Source organism: Hemibagrus wyckioides, linkage group LG02 (assembly GCF_019097595.1).
Source record: "Hemibagrus wyckioides isolate EC202008001 linkage group LG02, SWU_Hwy_1.0, whole genome shotgun sequence".
Classification (NCBI taxonomy): Eukaryota; Metazoa; Chordata; class Actinopteri; order Siluriformes; family Bagridae; genus Hemibagrus; species Hemibagrus wyckioides.
In genome coordinates, this window is record NC_080711.1 from 17,632,952 (window position 1) to 17,652,962 (window position 20,011).

A 20,011-nucleotide genomic window follows, 5' to 3' on the forward strand; every position below is an offset into this window, starting at 1 on the left:
ATATTTATATTGACTTTATGCTATTTGTGCGATCAATTTATGACTGTGATAGATAGATAGATAGATAGATAGATAGATAGATAGATAGATAGATAGATAGATACATAGATAGATAGATAGATAGATAGATAGATAGATAGATAGATAGATAGATAGATAGATAGATAGATAGAACTTTATTGTCATTGCAAAGTACAGGTACATAGCAACGAAATGCTGTTTAGCATCTACCAGAAGAATTAGTATGTGCCCATGGGTTGTTGCAGAACTGGCATCTGTTTACAACATGGCCAGTGTGGTTCACTGAATTGTAATTGTAAACTTTCAAGAAGGGTTGCAGTGATTAATGTCGGTCAGATTATCAGCAATTTAAAAAAAAGGTAATCATTAAATTTGTCAAATTTTCATTGAACTTAAAGATTACCCAATTACCAAAAATGCTTGTAAAAAGAATTTCATCTCGAGTAAAAAAGACTTGATTAATGAGGCTTGCCATTTAAACATAGAGGTGACTTATAATATGTCAGTTAAATTAAAACCTGATTTTTTTATGTGTACTGTGAGACAGTATGAAAGGTATATTTGAGAGTCTTGGAGTAGTTGCTCATAAATTTGTTGGAAAGTGTTTGATGCCCTCTACTGCTGGTTTCCTGCATTGCAGTCAGGACCTGGAAGAGCCGCTGGTACCGAAAATTACTCACTTCATCTGCCATTTACTCTGACTACAGTCAGCTGACTATAAGGAACAAGGTTTTTAGAATGAATTTGTGAATAGTATGCTCCAGATATAATCAGGCCTAAGCAGTCCCAATGCCGTGGCCCAATTTTCCAATTTTGACTTCTCCAGTTTGCGTAACTGTCAAGGTTAAAAAATTTCCATTCCATGCTTAGATCATCTTAGCAGTGTCATGTGTGTCTAAGCTAATTTGATGCTTCAGTATGGCTTTTCACACTAAAAGTCTTATTCCTGAGTTATACAACAATACAGAATCTTGGGTTATTTTGTTTCACGTTTCACATTTGCAATTAACTAACAATTAATCTTACTTATTTATAATCTGACATTTCACACTATAGATTCCTTAAAGCCTGGGTTAATTTAATAGGTTTATTTGTATACTTGCAGTGTAGCAACCATGATTGTATAAATACACTTTAAATAACATCTGGTCTCATGCTTAGCATCAGTGGAGTAAAATGGTGTGCTGTTCTGCACCTGAGCAAGTTTTTTTTTTCACAGCTTTCAAATCTTGTTTGTTTTTCAATTTGTCACGTAGTTGATCAACCATTTGCTGATGTCCAACTTCCACTTCTTTTTCAGTGTTGGGAATTTCTCCCATTCCCCAGCATGCAGTTCCATGATGTTCAGTGTTTTGACACCATATGCCAAGTGTTGCTATTTGCAGGACTTTAGGCAATATGAGGCACATGCTTTTCAATATCTGATTGGCTGTCTGTTGCTAAGCATCTAGTTGTAATGTTCCAACACAAGACACATTATGAGGTGGTGTTCTGCAAGTAGCACACAGCAGAAACTGCTTTATGGTTGCAGCATTGAATGCCTGTTGATCTTAAGAAATGCTCTGGAATTTCTGTAATATTTGCTAAGTGCAGTGTTCCTGAAGTTACCTGTGCCTCTGTACAGGATGGGGAGAAATGCCGAATGTCCACTCCAAACCTGAGCCTTCATGGGGAGAGCCCGTGCCCTCTCCAGCAAGCGTGGACAATGGCACATCAGCCTGGGGCAAACCCCCTGGGAGCTGGGCTGACAGTAACCCTGAAGGCTATGGCCGAGGTGGAGGCCCACCAGGATCTGCCCCCTGCAAGCCAGGTTGGATTTGCACCAGGATATCTACTATGTCACATGTACTTTGTAGCTAGACAATAATGTACATGAAAATTACATAAATCAGACCAGCACGGTCTATACAGTACTCAGGGAAGGTAAGATACCCACAACAGACCATGCATTTACTGGGTCATTTTGTAAAATAATTTCTACTTACAGGTAGTGGTGTAGAATGTAAACGAGTCAATTCATTTTATCACTTTGTCATCTTAGTCCAGCTATAAACATTCATTCTTGACGTTTTTAAGACAAAGAAAACAGTGCAGCTTGTCTTTTCACCAGGAAACCACAAATTCTGCTGTGCTTTCATGGGGCGAGAAATGTAACTTCTCACTGTTAAAAGAATGAATTAGGATCCTGGGCAATTTGTTCTTGTAGAATCAACAGCATATTAGATTATTTAATATTTTAATATACATCTGTGATTTGCAACCTGTTGTCAAAGCTGTGCTGTTATATAGTAAACAACTTCTGTTTAAACACACTGTAGAATTCAACAGCACTATGTTAGGTTGATCAAAAGGTTCATATTGAGATTTTTCTTCTTTTTTTTTTTTTTTTGGACAGTGCTCACACATTTCTAACACAGTAGGGTTTTTGAGCTACATTGACCCCAGCTTTGAGTGAATGCATTATAGGATCTTGTGTATTTGATCGAGTCAGTTTTTAATGAGAGCTTGTCTGTTTTTACAGCCTCTAAAACTATGCAAGAAGGCTGGGGAGGTGGAGAGGACATGAGCCTGTCGACAGGGCAGTGGGAGCAGGATGAGGGTGACATGTGGAACAGCACAGCCTCTCAGGAGAGCAGCTCATCCTGCAGTTCATGGGGCAACCAGCCCAAAAAAGGTTCTCAGAAGGTCAGTAAAGACAAAGAAAGATTTATACTTAGTTGCATTCACATTTTTCTTTTCTGTGGTATGTGTAATAGGTGTGCTAAATCACTTCTTATCAGAATAAGGTGGATTAAGACAGGAAAAATGTATCTTATCTGGTCTTACAGACGAAGGTTCCTAACAAACAAGACGATGCCTGGATTATGACCCGTCTGATTAAGCAGCTGACAGATATGGGTTTCCCTGTAAGTCTTAAACATGCTTCATCAGACAGTTTTTAAAAGTAATGCATAATTAATGGACAGTAATCAGCAGAAACAGTGTAGGATTTTAATGCTTAATAATACATGTTCATGAATGTTCGTCTACAGAGAGACCCTGCAGAGGAGGCTTTGAAGAGCAACAATATGAACCTGGACCAGGCTATGAGTACGTATTGCACCTTGACCGATTTAACCTCTGTGGTGTGATTTCAACATATTTAGTATTTTAAAACTTTTCTGTTGCAGGTGCTCTGTTAGAAAAGAAGACTGAATTAGATAAGCGAGGGTTGGGAATCTCTGACTACAGTAATGGCCTCGTCAACAAGCCAATGAGCTGCAGGCCTTCGATCATCTCCAAAGACTCCTCCTCAGACCGTCCTACCTTCATGGAAAAGGTATTCATCTTTTTCTTCCATTGTCTGTTAAACGTGGCATGTTTTTACACTAAACAGTGTAACATGGGACATTCTCCACTGCAGGATGGAGGATTAGCGGAAGATGCCCAAACTTCACCATTTATGCCTTCTCCCAGCCTGAAGCTCCCGTTGGCTAGTGCTAGCCTCCCTACCCAGAGTATTGGGGTCACGATGCAAAACATGAACAGACAGGTCAGGGAGTGGAAAAGGAATGTTGGTTGTTGTTTGACATACCTCTGTTTCCCTCCATCATTCTAAAAAAGTTTTTCCTCATTGTTGTTTGGGGTGTGTAGATGCAGAGTGGCATGTTTGGCAGTAGTGGAACAGCACAAACCCGGGCCCTGCAACAGCCTCCTCCTCAGCCAGCAGTGCCACCTCTCAACTCCTCCCAGCCTAGTCTACGTGCTCAAGTGCCTCAGTTTCTCTCCCCTCAGGTGAGACACAGGCAGTGAAGCCAGTAATTCATTCTTGGGGGGTTGTTCAAATGTGCTATATAAAATCTCTTCGGTTAAACAGATAAATGTGGCAAGTTCTTTTAGCCATTGCGCGTCAATACTAGACAGTAATAGAAGGAGTGGTGGTATTCAGAAGGTCCTTTAATTAATTAAGACACAATCTACAATCAACTAATCTTGTGATGTTGACATTAATAGGCATAGGAAATGAATTACCTTCATGACAGTTCCAATGAGCATGATTAAAATAACATGCTAGTAATAAAGGGGAAATTCATCTTCGCTTATAAAAGATCTATCCTTCATTCCTCTTACTGCAGTTAGATAATGATATCTCAGTAGCTTCAGAATATGACTAGCTGGCTTCATAAAAAAAGAATTCTTTTGATTAGTTAATCCTGTTTCTGAAAATAGCAGCTGACTGCAGATATAATGGGTTTAAAGAAACTAAAGGTGTGTTCATTTGATGACTGAGGCAATTAAATATGGAATCATAATAATCAGCTCATGGACCTTTCTTTCTTTCTTTCTGAAATTAAATATGCAATCATAATGGTCAGTTCATAGACATTTTTATGAACATGATTATAGAGCAAATACTGAGATTTCAGACATCTGCACACTAGCATGTTGGTCTGAACAAAGTCAGCTCATGATCTGTTAGCAACCAGAGATCCGAATTGTTTTAAGGTATTTTGTTGTCTTACAGGTTCAAGCACAGCTCTTACAGTTTGCAGCAAAAAACATTGGTCTCAACCCTGCACTTTTAACCTCACCAATAAACCCTCAGCATATGACCCTGTTGAATCAACTCTACCATCTGCAACTGGTGAGTGTGAGCATCAGGCAGTACTGCATGTCAAGATCAGAAAGACTATTGGTTATTATAGATGAGAATATAGTCTCTTTCTCCATTTCCATTGATTTTGGTGCAGTTATTTTAAAATGCTATGTAAAAGTCTTAATTGACGGCTGGTGCTCTGTATTTGTGCAGGCATACCAGCGTTTACAAATTCAACAGCAGATGTTGCAGGCACAGCGTAACGTTTCTGGCCCTATCAGACAACAGGAGCAGCAAGTAAGCTTACCTTTCCCTTTCAGAAAAACCTTTAAGACTCCAGTGGCCATTTATAGATATATTGGTTTTGATAATGGTCATTATTGGTTTCCAACACAGTAACAAAATTAGAAAATGGTAAGAGCTCTGGCTATTGCCTCTGAAGCCCTGGAGACCATTAGTCCCACTGTGAGAACATTGGATGCAGTTACTCAGTGGTTGTATCATGACATGTTCTTGTAGTGTTTGAATGTCAGCGACTGGAACATCAGATTGTGAATGTTACAGCATTCTTCAGATCATCAGTATTCTGCATTTGTGCGTGTGTGTGTTAGGTTGCACGTACAATCAATAACATGCAGCAGCAGATCCAGCAGCACCAGCGGCAGCTGGCCCAGGTTCTGCTGGTGAAGCAGCAGCAACAGCAGCAGCCTCCTCCCTCTCATCCCAGCCTACATCCCAGCACAGGCAAATCAGCACTGGAAACATTTTCTTCACACCAACAGGCATCAGGCTTGTCTGTCTCTGATCTGCCGACCAAAGAGCCGCAGTCGTCTCCCAACTCTTTCTCCTCTTACCCTCTCTGTGAGTTGTCTTATCTTTCTGTATCTCTCAAACAACTTCTTCTCGAGAGAAATGATTCATTTTTTTGTTATTTTGTTGCAAGTGTTGATAGTATCATGTGAATTAAACATGCCACATTTGTTTGTCTAGCTGGATTGAACCCCAACATGAATGTAAACTGCATGGAGGTGGGAGGTCTGTCCATGAAGGACTCTCCTCAGCCTCAGTCGCGTCTGTCACAGTGGACGCACCCCAACTCCATGGAGAATCTCTCTGGCAGCTCCTCACCTATGGAACCTGGCCTCAGCAAGCATGGTACAACTGCCACAAATCTGATTTTGCTTTCAGTGTCCCTTAGACATAGGTTATGTAGAGTACAGACTATGTGCCTTCTTCTTACCTTCTCTGTTTGTCTCAGGTGCCATCTCTGCAGGTCCAAGCCTTGGTGCTCCAGGTAAACAAACTCTGGATGACTCCTACAACCCGTATAACCTGATGCAGGGCACTGACTCTCCTGCCAGTCCACTGGTGACCCCAGACAGCTGGGGCCAGAGCAAGAACGCCAGTGACAAGATGTCCAATGGGACCAACATCAGCTGGCCACCAGGTCAGTAAATGTTGATCTTGATATTGCCCAGCCCTTTGTAGTCAAATAATTAACTAAAAAGCAGTATATCAGCTTAAGTAATACTAAATACGTGAGTTAGTCTTGTAATAACCAATTTGAACTACATCAGAGTTCTGCCCAGGAGTGCCCTGGAAAGGACTACAGAATATTGACCCTGAGACTGACCCCAATGTGACCCCAGGAAGTGTTCCCAGTGGCCCCACCATCAACACCAACATTCAGGATGTGAACCGCTACCTGCTCAGAGACAGGAGTGGAGGTAAGAAGACAATGTAAAGAAGAAAATATTGTCTTAGCAGCCATCTAGCAACCTTTAATAGTAAATCAACTGGTCAAGAATACAGTCAGTCAGCACCACCAATTTTTGTTTATTGGTTGTTCGTCCCATTTCTTGTGTACTTATGGGGCCACACAAGCTCCAGCCCTACAACTTCTCAGTCTGAGCCTTACACCAACGATTGGCCACTGAATAGCCACTGTAACTCTTAGTCTGTCTTTCTCTGTAACAGGCAGCTCAGGTACATCCACCTCTTGCCTCACCACCCCACCTGAATTCCTTAATCTACAGTCTCAGTAGGTTCCTGCGTGACCTCTTCTTGTGTGGCTTGTGGCCCAAAGATGTATCCTATTCCTTTACCCTGCATTCACACTAGCAAGCGACAATTTACTTTTTCTCTCTCTCATGGCCATGAGACTGGTAATGGAATTGCTGAGTGGTTATAGTTCCACTGAGAACTAACTTCCAATTTGCTAAAAACAGTGAGCAGAGACATCAATGATCTCTGCTGCTTCCTTCCATGCTTTTTCTTACTAGGACTGTTCTTGCTAGCGGGTTAGGGGAAATACCTGAAAGCACAAAGGAAGACATAACAAAAATAACACAGTATTTGAAATAACTTCTGTGGAGGGAAAAAGCATCTGTCTTGTATTTACAAGGTGTCATATTGTCATACTACATTGACCCATGGGGTTTTATTGAAGGGTGAAAATGTCACTATTGTATCACTAACTTGTCTGTCAAACCAATATTTGTAATCTGCCCAATTTTTAATGTCTTGAGACAGCAATTGTTATCTTTTACAATTTGTATCAAAAGTACATTTAAAGAATCTTATAGATTTTGTACAATATTGTTCTTTTGGTTAAGGTAATTCATTTTAAGGTAAAAATGTTTTTATTTATTATATTGTATTTATCTTATGTTGTATAAGTTGTTTAATTTGTATCTACCATGATATGGCAATAAAATCAAATACAACAACACAAAATGTAGTCTGCTGGTAATGAGACACAGGTGAGAATCCTCAGGTGTTACTGGCCGGCTTGACCCGCCTCGTCTCAGTCTACAGCTGAAGTTTGACCACAGCCTTGTTTTACTTTTGTTCTTCTGAGCGTTCGTGTGATTGATGGTAGTCGTGTGTAGCATGATTACCGCCTATGTGTTGGGTTAAATTAGTGAGAAAAGATAACTGATAACATTATATTGTATTAGCATGAAGTTCTGTTGTTAATCAGTTGTTTTTCATACCTCTGTCTGCTCATGTAGGCAAGCTGTCAGACATGAAATCCACTTGGTCACCAGGACCCATCTCACACACGCAGGCCTCACTGTCCCATGAGCTGTGGAAGGTGCCTCAGGGACCAAGGAACACTACAGCCCCCACCCGTCCTCCACCTGGCCTGACCAATACCAAGCCTTCCTCCACCTGGGGGGGCAACAGCCTAGGCTTGGTGCCCGGCTGGAGCAGTTCTTACTCCTCAGGTACTTGTTATATGAAACCGTTTGGATGTATGATTGAATGCGCACAGCTGAATTAATTGAGTGAAGTAAAGGGACAAGAGCAATTCAATGAGTGAATAGAAATGATCATTATGACTCGTGTCCTGATGTTGTGCATGGGCTGATTGTTTAAGATAACTGTTTCTGTTATCTAGCTTTTGAGTTTTTCTGAGAGGGTGCACACTGTTGTTGGATCCTTTGGTTAGATTAATGAACCACATAAAGATATGGTGGTACCTGGCTTAATAAATAACTGCTTACGTTTGTCACGGCATTTAAAAAAATATATCATTCAAACTGGTCTGTATGGCACAAAACACATCAAGATTTGGTTCATTTCTCACCTGCAGTGTGTGTATGGATGTGTAGTGAGCTCAGAGGTGCAAAACCAAATGAGTGACACATTACACAAACCTGAACATTTCATATTCCAAGCTCATGATGTTAATCTAGCAATTTCACCATATCTTCTTGAGCTGCTGAATTTATTAATTGTGTCCATTAACTTATAGTGTATCTTAATTACAGGTTCAACAGTTAAGTATAAATAAGTTTGTGACTGCCACTTGAAAGCAATGAAAGTTCAGTAAAGACTGCTGGCTGTGGTCAAACGTTACACAGGCAGGAGTAGAAGAAATTAGGCAAACACAAAGGTCTTGTAATTATTATTTTTAAAAATATAGATCATTAGTGTTGTTCTGTTTATCCTGTGTGTTTTACTTAAACAGGTACCACATGGAGTACAGACAGCTCCAATAGGACCAGCAGCTGGCTGGTACTAAGGAATCTTACACCCCAGGTACAGCAAGAAGACTCAGTAAACCTATACAGAGTGTTTTCTGGAATTAAAATGCTGATTTGAACGTGTGTAACCGTGTCTGTCCTCCAGATTGACGGCTCTACTCTGCGGACGCTGTGCATGCAGCACGGCCCCTTAATCACATTCCACCTCAACCTGACGCAGGGCAACGCCGTGGTGCGCTACAGCTCCAAGGACGAGGCTGGCAAAGCCCAGAAGTCCCTGCACATGTATGTGCTGCTATGCTTTTTCTGTCATAGATTGTGTATGGTGGAGACCTTCTGTGTAGCTAAGTGACACTCAGTCTAGTGCATACCGTAGATCCACTGACGGGTTACAGTTGAGATTTTCAGTCTGGGTTTTTTTCTGCTTCGCTTGCACGTATATATGCGGATTTCATTTGCTGAACATTGCGCAATGTCTAGTTCCCCTGTGTGACATTTTGCAACATGACTTTTTTTGATTTTGAGTGTGTGTGGGTGTGTGTATGTGGGCAGGAATTGACTTGATTTCTTTCTGTTTGTGCAGGTGTGTGCTGGGCAACACCACCATCCTGGCAGAATTCGCTGGAGAGGAGGAGGTGAACCGCTTCTTTGCACAGGGTCAATCCCTCACACCCACCACCAGCTGGCAGGCCAACCCGGGCACCAATCAGACGCGGCTGGGGGGTGGAGCATCTGCCACTTCGCACCCTATTGGCCACTGGAACACCGCCGGCCTGGGAGGAGGTGGAGCTGGCAGTGCAGCTAAGGCAGGCAACGAGCTGCTATGGGGGGGTGTGCAGCAGTACTCTAGCCTTTGGGGGCCGCCCAGTACAGAGGAGGGCCGAGTGGTAGGCAGCCCAACCCCTATTAACACGCTGCTTCCCGGAGACCTGCTGAGTGGAGAGTCCATGTGAGGGCGTCGACTCAGGAGGAGAATTATGAATTTTCGACAAATAAAAATGAACATGAAACAAAAAAAAAACAAAAAAAAAAAAACTTGAAGAAATATAATTACGCAGGAGCAAAAACCAAGCAAAATCATGTGGTGATAATCAGCATAAGTGGAACTGTGAACCAAGAGACAGGAGGCTGAAGATACACTTGTAGAGGCTGCTGACCTTCTTCCTCTTCTCCTCCTTTTTTATTTTGCATCATTTCAGTGGATTTTTGTGTTCTTCCTCTTTTTTTTCATGTGAGGCTTTGGTTACAGTATTTTCTAAGACTTTTGGAGAAGAGCAAGTGACAACTAAAAGGAAATAGAACCTTTAATTACAGACTTTCTCTTAATAACTGAAAACTGTGTGAAACTGTATTTTACTACAACTGATCAGACAAGCTGCCATTTTTAAACGTCCCCTGGCACAAGCCCCTCATCACCCCAGATACACCGTACGAGCCTTCCTCCCTACTCCCCCAAAGAAATGCATCATTCTGATCAGCCCTTCCCTTTAGACTGTGTCCACTGCTTTTTGTTCATCTGTTAGCCTGGCGGGTTCGTTTAACAGCACTAAACTAGCCTTAACTGCTTACCAGCCCCATCTCCCACACACTCACTCTGGGCTTACAGAAGAGATGGATCCGAGAATTGCACATTTTTCCTCACTTTTTCGAGCCAGCAGAGAAGAAAAGTTCCATGCTTGACTTAGCACACAGGCTACAGCACACATCTGCTTCTCCTTCAGACCTCAGTCATCACCCTCGTCTGTCCACATCACTATTAACGCGGCAGACGTGCGGCTGGTGCTTACTCATCTGCAGGACAGGCTGAGCAAATGGTTGCCAGTGTGTGTGTTTGTGTGTGTATGTGTGTGTGTATGTCTGTGTGCTGCATTAACCACTGTCTTCAGAACTTTTTAACAAAACACTCGGAACACACCACACAGAACGAACACATCAAAACACGTTCATTACCTTCTCTTCTGCTCCATGAATGACCTCAGTTATTTGTGACCCAGTGGGAAAAAAATGAAAAAAAAAAATCATGTTTGTCGGACGTGCAATATGCCACAGACTCTTCCGTCCATCATTATACAGAGCTTATGCTGGTGAAGTTTCCTTTCTTTTCTAAATTGGAGGTAGGGGGGCACAAAAAACAAGACAAAAAAAAAAAAACATCTCCCTCATCCACCAAAAGCGGGGACATAGAGGAAGACTTTCTCATGGTGTGTGAGCCTGTAGTGAAGACGATCACTAGCACTTCCTTAAAGACACAAAGTGACCATAGCAGGATGCGGGCTTCAAACCAAATAAGTGTTTCTTGTAACCCAGTAGACAAGGTGCATTTTATGTTGTATTTGGTACAAAAAGAACAGAACAAAGAGACTGCTTTGAAAAAAAAAAAAAAATTGGGTGGTTGATCATAGCACTTACCAAGAGCATCAAGCTCCAACTTCAATGCCAACAAATCACACATGGAAAGCTGGAACTGAAAAAAAGCAAAGAAAAAGCAATCTACATAGCTTTTCCATGCTCTTTTTGTTTTCTTTTTCTTTTCTTTTTTTTGTTAAAAAAAACTCTAAGTGGATTTTTTTTCCTTATGTCCCTCCCTTGGATGGACGTCAAATGGTAGCAAATGAAGGGTAGTTAAAAAAACAAAAACAAAAAAAAAAAAACAAAAAAAAGAAAACATGCAAAACTGATTCTGAAGCATTCTGGTGTTTATATTTATATATATATATATATATATATATATATATATATATATATATATATATATATATATATATATATAAAATACACATATATAGATATATATCAAAGTAAATATTGCTGTTACAGTACTCCAAAATTGTTAGCCTTTTGTGTGGGGATGCTAGACATGTCCATATGTGGTAATAGATCCTGCGGGGCCCTTACGCCTGGCGGCCCCACCTTCCTTGGATAATAAGTGTGGCCACTGAGTGCCTATCTTGTTGTGGCAAGCCTCCGTGCCCACGCTGACTCTGACGCCACTGTGCCAGACCGGTGCGCCCGATGCCAGAGCGTACTTGGAGCTGCTGTTTGGCCTGGCGCAGAGTGGCAGCTCTCTCAGAAATGGCCCGACAGTACTCTTGCGCCAGCATTTTGACCTCGTCTCAACTCTCTTAAAACTCTTTCTTTTCATGCAAAGATCACTTTAGCTGGAAGTGGACAAGATCCTTTCACGTCATTTTCAATTATTGTTTTTTTTTTTTTGTTCCCTGGAATTGCAAGTGTTGTTATTTTTTATTTTTTTGTCAACATTGCTGTTATTGTTGTCTTTGATGATACTTTATGCTCTTTAAGTGTGTGTGTGTGAGCGAGCGTGAGTTCATGCAGTGGTCTTTTTACAGTGTAGCTGCTCTTTACCAGCCCCTTTCACTGCACATATGCAGGAATATTTGGAGAAAGAGGCATGTTGAAGCTTTTTTAATTGCAACAGTTCATGTTACTATGCCATGTCAGAAGATCATGCTGATCTAGATCGGTGGTTTGGGGGATTTTTCCTATTCCGGGTTGCTCTTGTTGATTAAGTTTTGGGGCACATCCTACTGGAACTTGGGAACTCGAGTTAAGAGTATTAGACATGCTCAGCCTGCCTGCTACCTCTCCATTACCCCGTCTCTCTCTCTCTCTCTCTCTCTCTCTCTCTCTCTCTCTCTCCTCCTGTTTATCCCGCCACTGTCCTGCAAGGCTGTACTCATACTGGTGCTGAAGACAAAACAAACACAGCGCAACTCTTTCTGTACCACGTCTCATTATCGCAGTAATAAAAAGCAAATGACGAGAGAAACCCTCTTTTTCTATGCAAAGTCTGAGTGAGAGCTACGTGTTCACTGTCACTCAATACAGCCCATCATTTCCTGATATCGTTTTGTCGAGCGTTTGCTGGTTTGCAGGCAGCTTCCTGTTACTGTGGCCTTCAGTGTTCAAACGTATGCATCTCTGAATGCCAGTCCCGAAAATGGATCTGAATTTAGCCCTTATTGCTTTCTCTCTGAACGACTGAACTACGTGCATGCAATCTCAGGGCAGACTCGGAGAACTCCAGACAGTTTACCCAAAGCCAGGAATTTCTATATTGTTCAGTGGTTGGTGTTTTTTTCATTGCTTTACTTATTGGTTAGAGTTAGTGAGGCCATAATGTTTCGAGAAATCCTTTTTGCGTTGCTTTCTCTGTACGAGTTCTTCAGCATGCACCCTCATGACCTTTTCTGTAACGTTACCAAAAATGTTCGACACCCATGAATCTCGATTTTAAAAAATATCAGATGTCTGTGACACTTGGGCTTCGAAATTTCCACAGATTTTAATCACATTTTTTTCTAGATTGTTGACTACATGGGAATGGAAAGGTAGAAATGCAGGCTGGCATGGAGGGTAACTGACAGGTAGCACCTTGACCCAGGCATTAAATTCTCCAGGAAGGACTGCTGCAAAGTAAAACAGGGATTGCCGAATTCTTAGGTATGCTGTAGGTAGGTTAACGTGGGGTGCATCATTTTATAATTTTTTTTTAAACCAAAAATAAAAGGTTGGTCCTTGTATTGTTTTTAACTTCAAAACCTCTAGTAGATTCTTAGCTGAAGCCAAACAGCTGACTGTGGGGACACTGTACTCATTTGATTCCCTTCTGACCAAGCAGTTTGAGCACCAGGCTATTTTTCCACATGTCCAGGTGTCTGTTCCATGACTGCTCTGGAGCTCAAGCACCCCCAATAACATCAGAATTAAATATCTCCTGTATATTTAGGCCCGTTAAGGATGACACCTCTCATTGTAGTGTCTGTTACGGACAGATCTGTTGCCTGTATTATCGTTCGTATCATCAGTGATGCTGATGCTGTAATTAGTTCACATCCAGAACTGACCCTTTAAAGCTTGTGTTCTGTACTGTGTCCTAAATAATGGAAACTAGTGTCCCAAATGTCGCAGGTCAGCTATGGCAGTGTATGTGTTCACATAGTGCAGGTATACAGTTTGGTACAGAGGCAGCTTTTTAAAAACATCTACTTCATTTGGTTTCATATTTTCATTATTCCCAGCCCCCGAAGCAGCCGTGAGGCTCGCAGTGCTGTGAGGCAGATTTTATGTGGCTCTTCGACTAATTTTATGTGAGGGCTGCGATATATATATATATATATATATATATATATATATAAAATGTATGTATTTTTTTTTTATACACAAAATTGTATAGCATCACACAACACCCCAGTGATATTCATAAGCTGGTGCCTATGGACCTATTAAAATCAGGACAAGAGCACATGGTCAGTTGGTACCAAGTCTGGAAAGGGGAAAGGCCTTAGTGAGTGACACCAGTAACAATCACTATTGCCTGTCTTTGTTTCCTATTTATTCCCAAACTGCCTTGCTTTCAACTCTACTCAAACATCCGTCACATTCACAAGCGGAGTAATGTGATCAATCCCCCAGTCACCGCTGCAGCAGTCCTGTAAGACTCGTCTCGTCTTGCTGTACCTCACTAAATGTCTGGTCCATTACTGTGGATTTGATTTAGGACTAATGCACCCCCCCCCAATAACCCCCCCCCCCAACACACACACACTTCCCCAACAATCAGAGTGCAGCTTGAGCAACAAAATAAAGGGATGTTTAAGGAAAGGAAAGAGATCAGCTCAAAGAGAATCCAATCTTTTCTAAGGTCCTGGGTAGAATATGCACATACTGGTTTATATACACGCACATTTGAAAACGGATGCATGTATAAAGCTGGTTATCTCTTTCCACTTTAATTTTACTCTCCCAGGCCAATTTAAAAATGCCAACTCCTATATATATTTTTTTCTTTTCCTCTGTGTACCCATATTGAAAGTATAAACATATCAAAATTCTACGAAAATGAAAGAAATACCAATACTTGAATCAAAAGAAGCGCCAATAATGTAATGTGAAAAAAAATGTTTTGTAATGGTTTTTGTCATTCATACACTTCCAAGCTTTTTTGATAACATCAGTTCAAAATGAACTAAAAAACAAAACAAAAAAAAAACATTTGTGTGGAGGAGAAAGAAGAAGAAAAAAGCAAAATGACATCTTATTGTATGTGTGTTTGCACAAAACTCTGTGTTCTGATGGGTGAATGACTGTGATTGTTATTCTGTCTGTACAAGTGGGCAAAGGTTCAAAATACAGTGTGTGCGCTTCAAGTGGGTTCCTTTCCCACCGTATGGTTTAATTCAGTATCTTTACAGGTTATTTGTTCTTTTTTTTTTTGCTAGTCTGTAGTCAGAAACCTATTCGGATGTGTATTGTTATTAGCTTCTAGCGTTGCACTGAGTGTCTGCCTCCCCTCTTTCAGCTAATCGTACAACATGAAATAAAGTACTGAGGGACAAGGTGACAATTCATGTGTTAAGGTTTACTCAAGGACTTAGAGGAAAAAAAAAGAGAGAGTGTGTTTTTATCTGTAATATGATTATCTACTTTATAGTGGCTTTTATTGCTTTCATGAAAAAGAATTGAGTATTGCACCATTTTTTTTCCAGATTATAAAAATAAAAAGGGAAAAAAAAAATAAAACAGACAAAAATAAATAAATAAAAATATATTGTGGCCATAGGTTGGTGTAGATGGACTTGTAACTCCAGCGTCGGCTCCATGCTCAATGGAAAATGATGAAAAAATGAGTTTGTTACGAGGCTTAATTCAGTGGTGCCTACGTTTTTTTCTTTTTCTTTTAAATCATTATTATTTTTTTTTTCCTCCAAGGCCACCAACAGTTTACAAGCATTTCATGTTGTTCAAAGAAAAAGGAAATTACTGTGGGAATGTCCAAAAAAAGGACATGCTTCCATCATGAATAACAAAAAAAAAAAAAAAGAAAAACACTTTACTGGATGAAGATTCTTGTGCTACTTGCAGAACTCTGGGATTGATCAGTGTTGTCATGTTGTGATTCACTTTTTTTTCTGTGTTGTCATTTGTTGATTTCACGGACTATTTGAAGTCTGTATGTGTTTTTTTTTTTTTTTCGTTTTTTTTTTTCCTTTGTGCAAATAATTGCTCACTATCTTGCACATACATAAAAAGTGGATCATGTCTCAGGAAGGCAAGGGTTCCAGAGTACCAACTCCACACCATTTTAATGTTCGTTTTTATAAAGTAACAAAAAAGAAAAAATAATCGATTAAGAAAATGAAGCACTGAAGGTTATGGATTTCAGAAGAAAAAATACCTTTTTGTTTCTAAATCCGTAGCAGTTACATATTTACCAAATAATGGACTCTAAATGAACTTTAAACAATGGAGTGCTTTATATTAAAAAAAAAAAGTCTATATATTAAAATTGCTTTACATTTTAGACAAAGTGATCGATGAATTTTGATTGTTCAAAAGACGGTAAAAGAGCATACAAGTACTGTATGTGGTAATCTTTATTGTATTTTCTTAACATGAGGTCCCTTCCTGTCGAAATCAGGAACATTTGTGCATTACTATTTCTTTCCTTTCTGCCATTCTCTCTTGTGGCGGGTATTATGTACTGGGAAAAAAAACAATGTATAAAAAAGCATTTCTTATGCATCAATTTGAAGGATTGAAAGCGAGCTGGTTTTTAAGGATCATGATCTATGCACAAGTGGGGTGTAGAGGTGTTAAAGACCTCTGTGACCCATCTCATGGGATTCGGGGAATTACTTTTGGGCTTTTCCTTCCATTGTACTCGTTATGTTGCCTCTCTATTCCTGTCAGCATCTTTTATTAATCGTGTACTACAGTACCAGTACTTTACCATGCTGTTTATTCCTAAACCAATGAGCATCTCACTCTAAAGCACTGTGGGGTTTTTTTGTAGCCTGTGATAAGGGTGTGTCTTGTGTGTTATCTTTGTTCCTGTGTTATCTAGGGTTGGGGGTGGGCAGAGGGTTGCTTTTGCCTTTTAAAATATTAAGGAAAATGCCTGTACTGAGATTTTAAAATGACAGTGGCTTTTAATGTTTCTCTCTCTCTCTGTCTCTGTCTCTCTCTCTCTCTCTCTCTCTCTCTCTCTCTCCTCATAGAATGTGATTGTTGATGACATGCACCGAAATGTTTCATGAACAATGGAGCTTCTTTCAACCTATTAATAAATTGCATTTTTTGGCTGTAAGATTTTTGTTTAATCTTTTAATAACCAGAATTGTTCGTACAAGGGTCAAGTATTCAGTCTGATTAAGAATTGTGTGGGTGAAGCAGTATGTACTGGATCTCTTGCAGGTTTCAGGGTTTCATTCTGAGGTGTCTCAGGTTTCCTGCTATCTGAGCATTGTGACACAACCGTCAATATATAGAGATGTCAGTGCTCTCTTTACCTCTTGTTCACACTGAGATACTGGTTTGTAAGTGTAAGTTGTTTAAGACACGGTGAGGGACTCAACTCCTCCACCTTTATTTGATAAAGAGAAGGATAAAGTAAATGGGTCCTAAATCTGACTGAATAAGAAAAGAATTTTTTATTTTTCGAGAAGATTCCATTGCTTTAGATATTATCAGCTTGAAACATACACTATATTGCCAAAAGTATTCGCTCACCTGCCTTGACTCACATATGAACTTAAGTGACATCCCATTCCTAATCCATAGGGTTCAATAGGACGTCGGTCCACCCTTTGCAGCTATAACAGCTTCAACTCTTCTGGGAAGGCTGTCCACAAGGTTTAGGAGTGTGTTTATGGGAATTTTTGACCATTCTTCCAGAAGCGCATTTGTGAGGTCACACACTGATGTTGGACGAGAAGGCCTGGCTCTCAGTCTCCGCTCTAATTCATCCCAAAGGTGTTCGATCGGGTTGAGGTCAGGACTCTGTGCAGGCCAGTCAAGTTCATCCACACCAGACTCTGTCATCCATGTCTTTATGGACCTTGCTTTGTGCACTGGTGCACAGTCATGTTGGAAGAGGAAGGGGCCAGCTCCAAACTGTTCCCACAAAGTTGGGAGCATGGAATTGTCCAAAATGTCTTGGTATGCTGAAGCATTCAGAGTTCCTTTCACTGGAACTAAGGGGCCAAGCCCAGCTCCTGAAAAACAACCCCACACCATAATCCCCCCTCCACCAAACTTTACACTTGGCACAATGCAGTCAGACAAGTACCGTTCTCCTGGCAACCGCCAAACCCAGACTCGTCCATCAGATTGCCAGATGGAGAAGCGCGATTCGTCACTCCAGAGAACGCGTCTCCACTGCTCTAGAGTCCAGTGGCGGCGTGCTTTACACCACTGCATCCGACGCTTTGCATTGCACTTGGTGATGTATGGCTTGGATGCAGCTGCTCGGCCATGGAAACCCATTCCATGAAGCTCTCTGCGCACTGTTCTTGAGCTAATCTGAAGGCCACATGAAGTTTGGAGGTCTGTAGTGATTGACTCTGCAGAAAGTTGGCGACCTCTTCGCACTATGCGCCTCAGCATCCGCTGACCCCGCTCCGTCAGTTTACGTGGCCTACCACTTCGTGGCTGAGTTGCTGTCGTTCCCAAACACTTCCACGTTCTTATAATACAGCTGACAGTTGACTGTGGAATATTTAGGAGCGAGGAAATTTCACGACTGGATTTGTTGCACAGGTGGCATCCTATCACAGTTCCACGCTGGAATTCACTGAGCTCCTGAGAGTGACCCATTCTTTCACAAATGTTTGTAAAAACAGTCTGCATGCCTAGGTGCTTGATTTTATACACCTGTGGCCATGGAAGTGATTGGAACGCCTGATTCTGATTATTTGGATGGGTGAGCGAATACTTTTGGCAATATAGTGTAGGTAAGACAAAATTTTCATCCAGGAAATTACTTTAGCCTTGGGGAAAAACTTTTAAAAGCCTTCTATTGAAACTATTCATGAAGTTATCACTGCTACATTCTGATAGTGAGCATGTTTCTGTGGTGGTCCTAGTGCTGGTTAATTTTGCCACAGTATTAAATAAGAATCCCTGATGGTCCAGCAGCAGGATCATGGAATTGATCCCTGAGCAGGGAACCAACCTGGCCATTGAGGGGTTAACTCAGTGCCTGGATAAAATTGTGTCAGGAAGGAGATCCAGAGTAAAATCTGTGCTCAGTTTAAATATGAGCATGATCCACGGGTGGCTCCACCAAACAGGGAGCAGCCAAAGGACAACATTACGTAAGACTCCAGGGTTAATGTTATCGTCCATTATCGAGAGGAAATAGCAGGGTTGATCTAGAAGTGTGGTAATGTGCAAACATTATGACTAAGACTCATTTTAAATGAGATAATGTGACTATTTTGTATATTTAAACTGAATTTTAGAATAATTTATGCTGTTGAGACTGTGACTGGTGGCTTCACTGGTCAAATCACTGAATTCAGATGCTCTTATGACATCTTGCAGGATGCATACTGTCTGATAACCTCTATTAGTGGGCAGATTTGTTTGAGCTGACAGGAAGACTATGGTAACTCAACACACAAATGCTTAACAACCAATAAAAGATTTTATAACAGTATTTCTAACCTTGAGGCAGATGAGCTACAGCAGATGAAGACCCCACTGGGTTCCATCTTATTACACGAGAACGGGAATCTCAGTCTACATTAGGCACAAGCAAAAACTGTACATAGGAAGAATGGAATAAATATAGGAAGTTTTTCCAGTCTATAACTGTCCTGTTTCAGTCCTACATCAAGTACTAAACAGTCTTTATTTGGGTTACAGTGGTCTTCCTGTCGTAAAAGCTGGTAATGCACCTGGTGGCCTGCCAGGTCTTGATCCTGTCCATTCATAAGTCTACCTATGTTATAATGTTGATTATACTACACTCCTAGTGGTAATGCACTTGGGTCACTTGCCACACAGCTAGATGCCCATGTGATCCTGGGTAGTATCAGTTACAGTGGTGGCCAGTCAATAGGGAACCAGGGCACCGCCCCATTAAAGTTAGCCAGAGAAGAATGCTACTTTAACGTTAACAATAAATATTTTAATAACAAAATAAAATCACTGTTAGTAATGTTATCATTTATTTAAAAAAAAAAAATCAAAACTGTGTCATTCATTTGTGTGTGTGTGGGACAAACGAGTGTATGTAGGTCTGTAAACTTTTTAAAAGCATGTGAATTGAGGCTGAGCTCTGATTGGCTTGTTTTAAATTTTTTCAATTTTCCTGGAGTCTGCTCTCCAGACCCGCCCGCTTTTGATGATGGGGAATCAATATTGTTTTTATATATTTGGCCTCATGTGATTGGACCAGTCTCATTACCTTGCAGCAGATTGTCAGATAATTGACAGGTGCTGATTAATGGTATGGAAGCAAGCCAAATATCTTGAGATAAAAGAAAATTCTGTGATATTTTACAAATATTCCCTTTCAAAAGCCGTTCGGAAGTAGAAAAGAAAAGAAGCAAGGAGCTTGGAGCAGATCGACTCAATTTGCAAATTCAGCAGCAGTCAAGTGATGGCGGTCGAG

The 20,011-nt window shown here is 40.8% G+C and overlaps 1 protein-coding gene across 3 annotated transcripts in view; it reads left to right on the top strand.

Moving 5' to 3' along the window:
- tnrc6c1 (trinucleotide repeat containing adaptor 6C1) overlaps nucleotides 1-15,132 on the top strand; it is a 60,198-nt gene extending 45,066 nt beyond the window's left edge. For all 3 annotated transcript variants that reach the window (XM_058406281.1, XM_058406297.1, XM_058406288.1), the window contains 17 exons: nucleotides 1,646-1,831; nucleotides 2,543-2,706; nucleotides 2,850-2,927; nucleotides 3,054-3,111; nucleotides 3,192-3,340; nucleotides 3,425-3,553; nucleotides 3,655-3,795; nucleotides 4,526-4,645; nucleotides 4,811-4,894; nucleotides 5,209-5,458; nucleotides 5,588-5,752; nucleotides 5,856-6,044; nucleotides 6,175-6,324; nucleotides 7,612-7,827; nucleotides 8,574-8,644; nucleotides 8,735-8,874; nucleotides 9,173-15,132. In XM_058406281.1, coding sequence (XP_058262264.1) covers nucleotides 1,646-1,831; nucleotides 2,543-2,706; nucleotides 2,850-2,927; nucleotides 3,054-3,111; nucleotides 3,192-3,340; nucleotides 3,425-3,553; nucleotides 3,655-3,795; nucleotides 4,526-4,645; nucleotides 4,811-4,894; nucleotides 5,209-5,458; nucleotides 5,588-5,752; nucleotides 5,856-6,044; nucleotides 6,175-6,324; nucleotides 7,612-7,827; nucleotides 8,574-8,644; nucleotides 8,735-8,874; nucleotides 9,173-9,542 — 2,660 coding nt within the window. In that variant the 3' untranslated portion in view covers nucleotides 9,543-15,132. The remainder of the gene's footprint in view (nucleotides 1-1,645; nucleotides 1,832-2,542; nucleotides 2,707-2,849; nucleotides 2,928-3,053; nucleotides 3,112-3,191; nucleotides 3,341-3,424; nucleotides 3,554-3,654; nucleotides 3,796-4,525; nucleotides 4,646-4,810; nucleotides 4,895-5,208; nucleotides 5,459-5,587; nucleotides 5,753-5,855; nucleotides 6,045-6,174; nucleotides 6,325-7,611; nucleotides 7,828-8,573; nucleotides 8,645-8,734; nucleotides 8,875-9,172) is intronic.
- The last annotated feature ends 4,879 nt before the right edge of the window (nucleotides 15,133-20,011 follow it).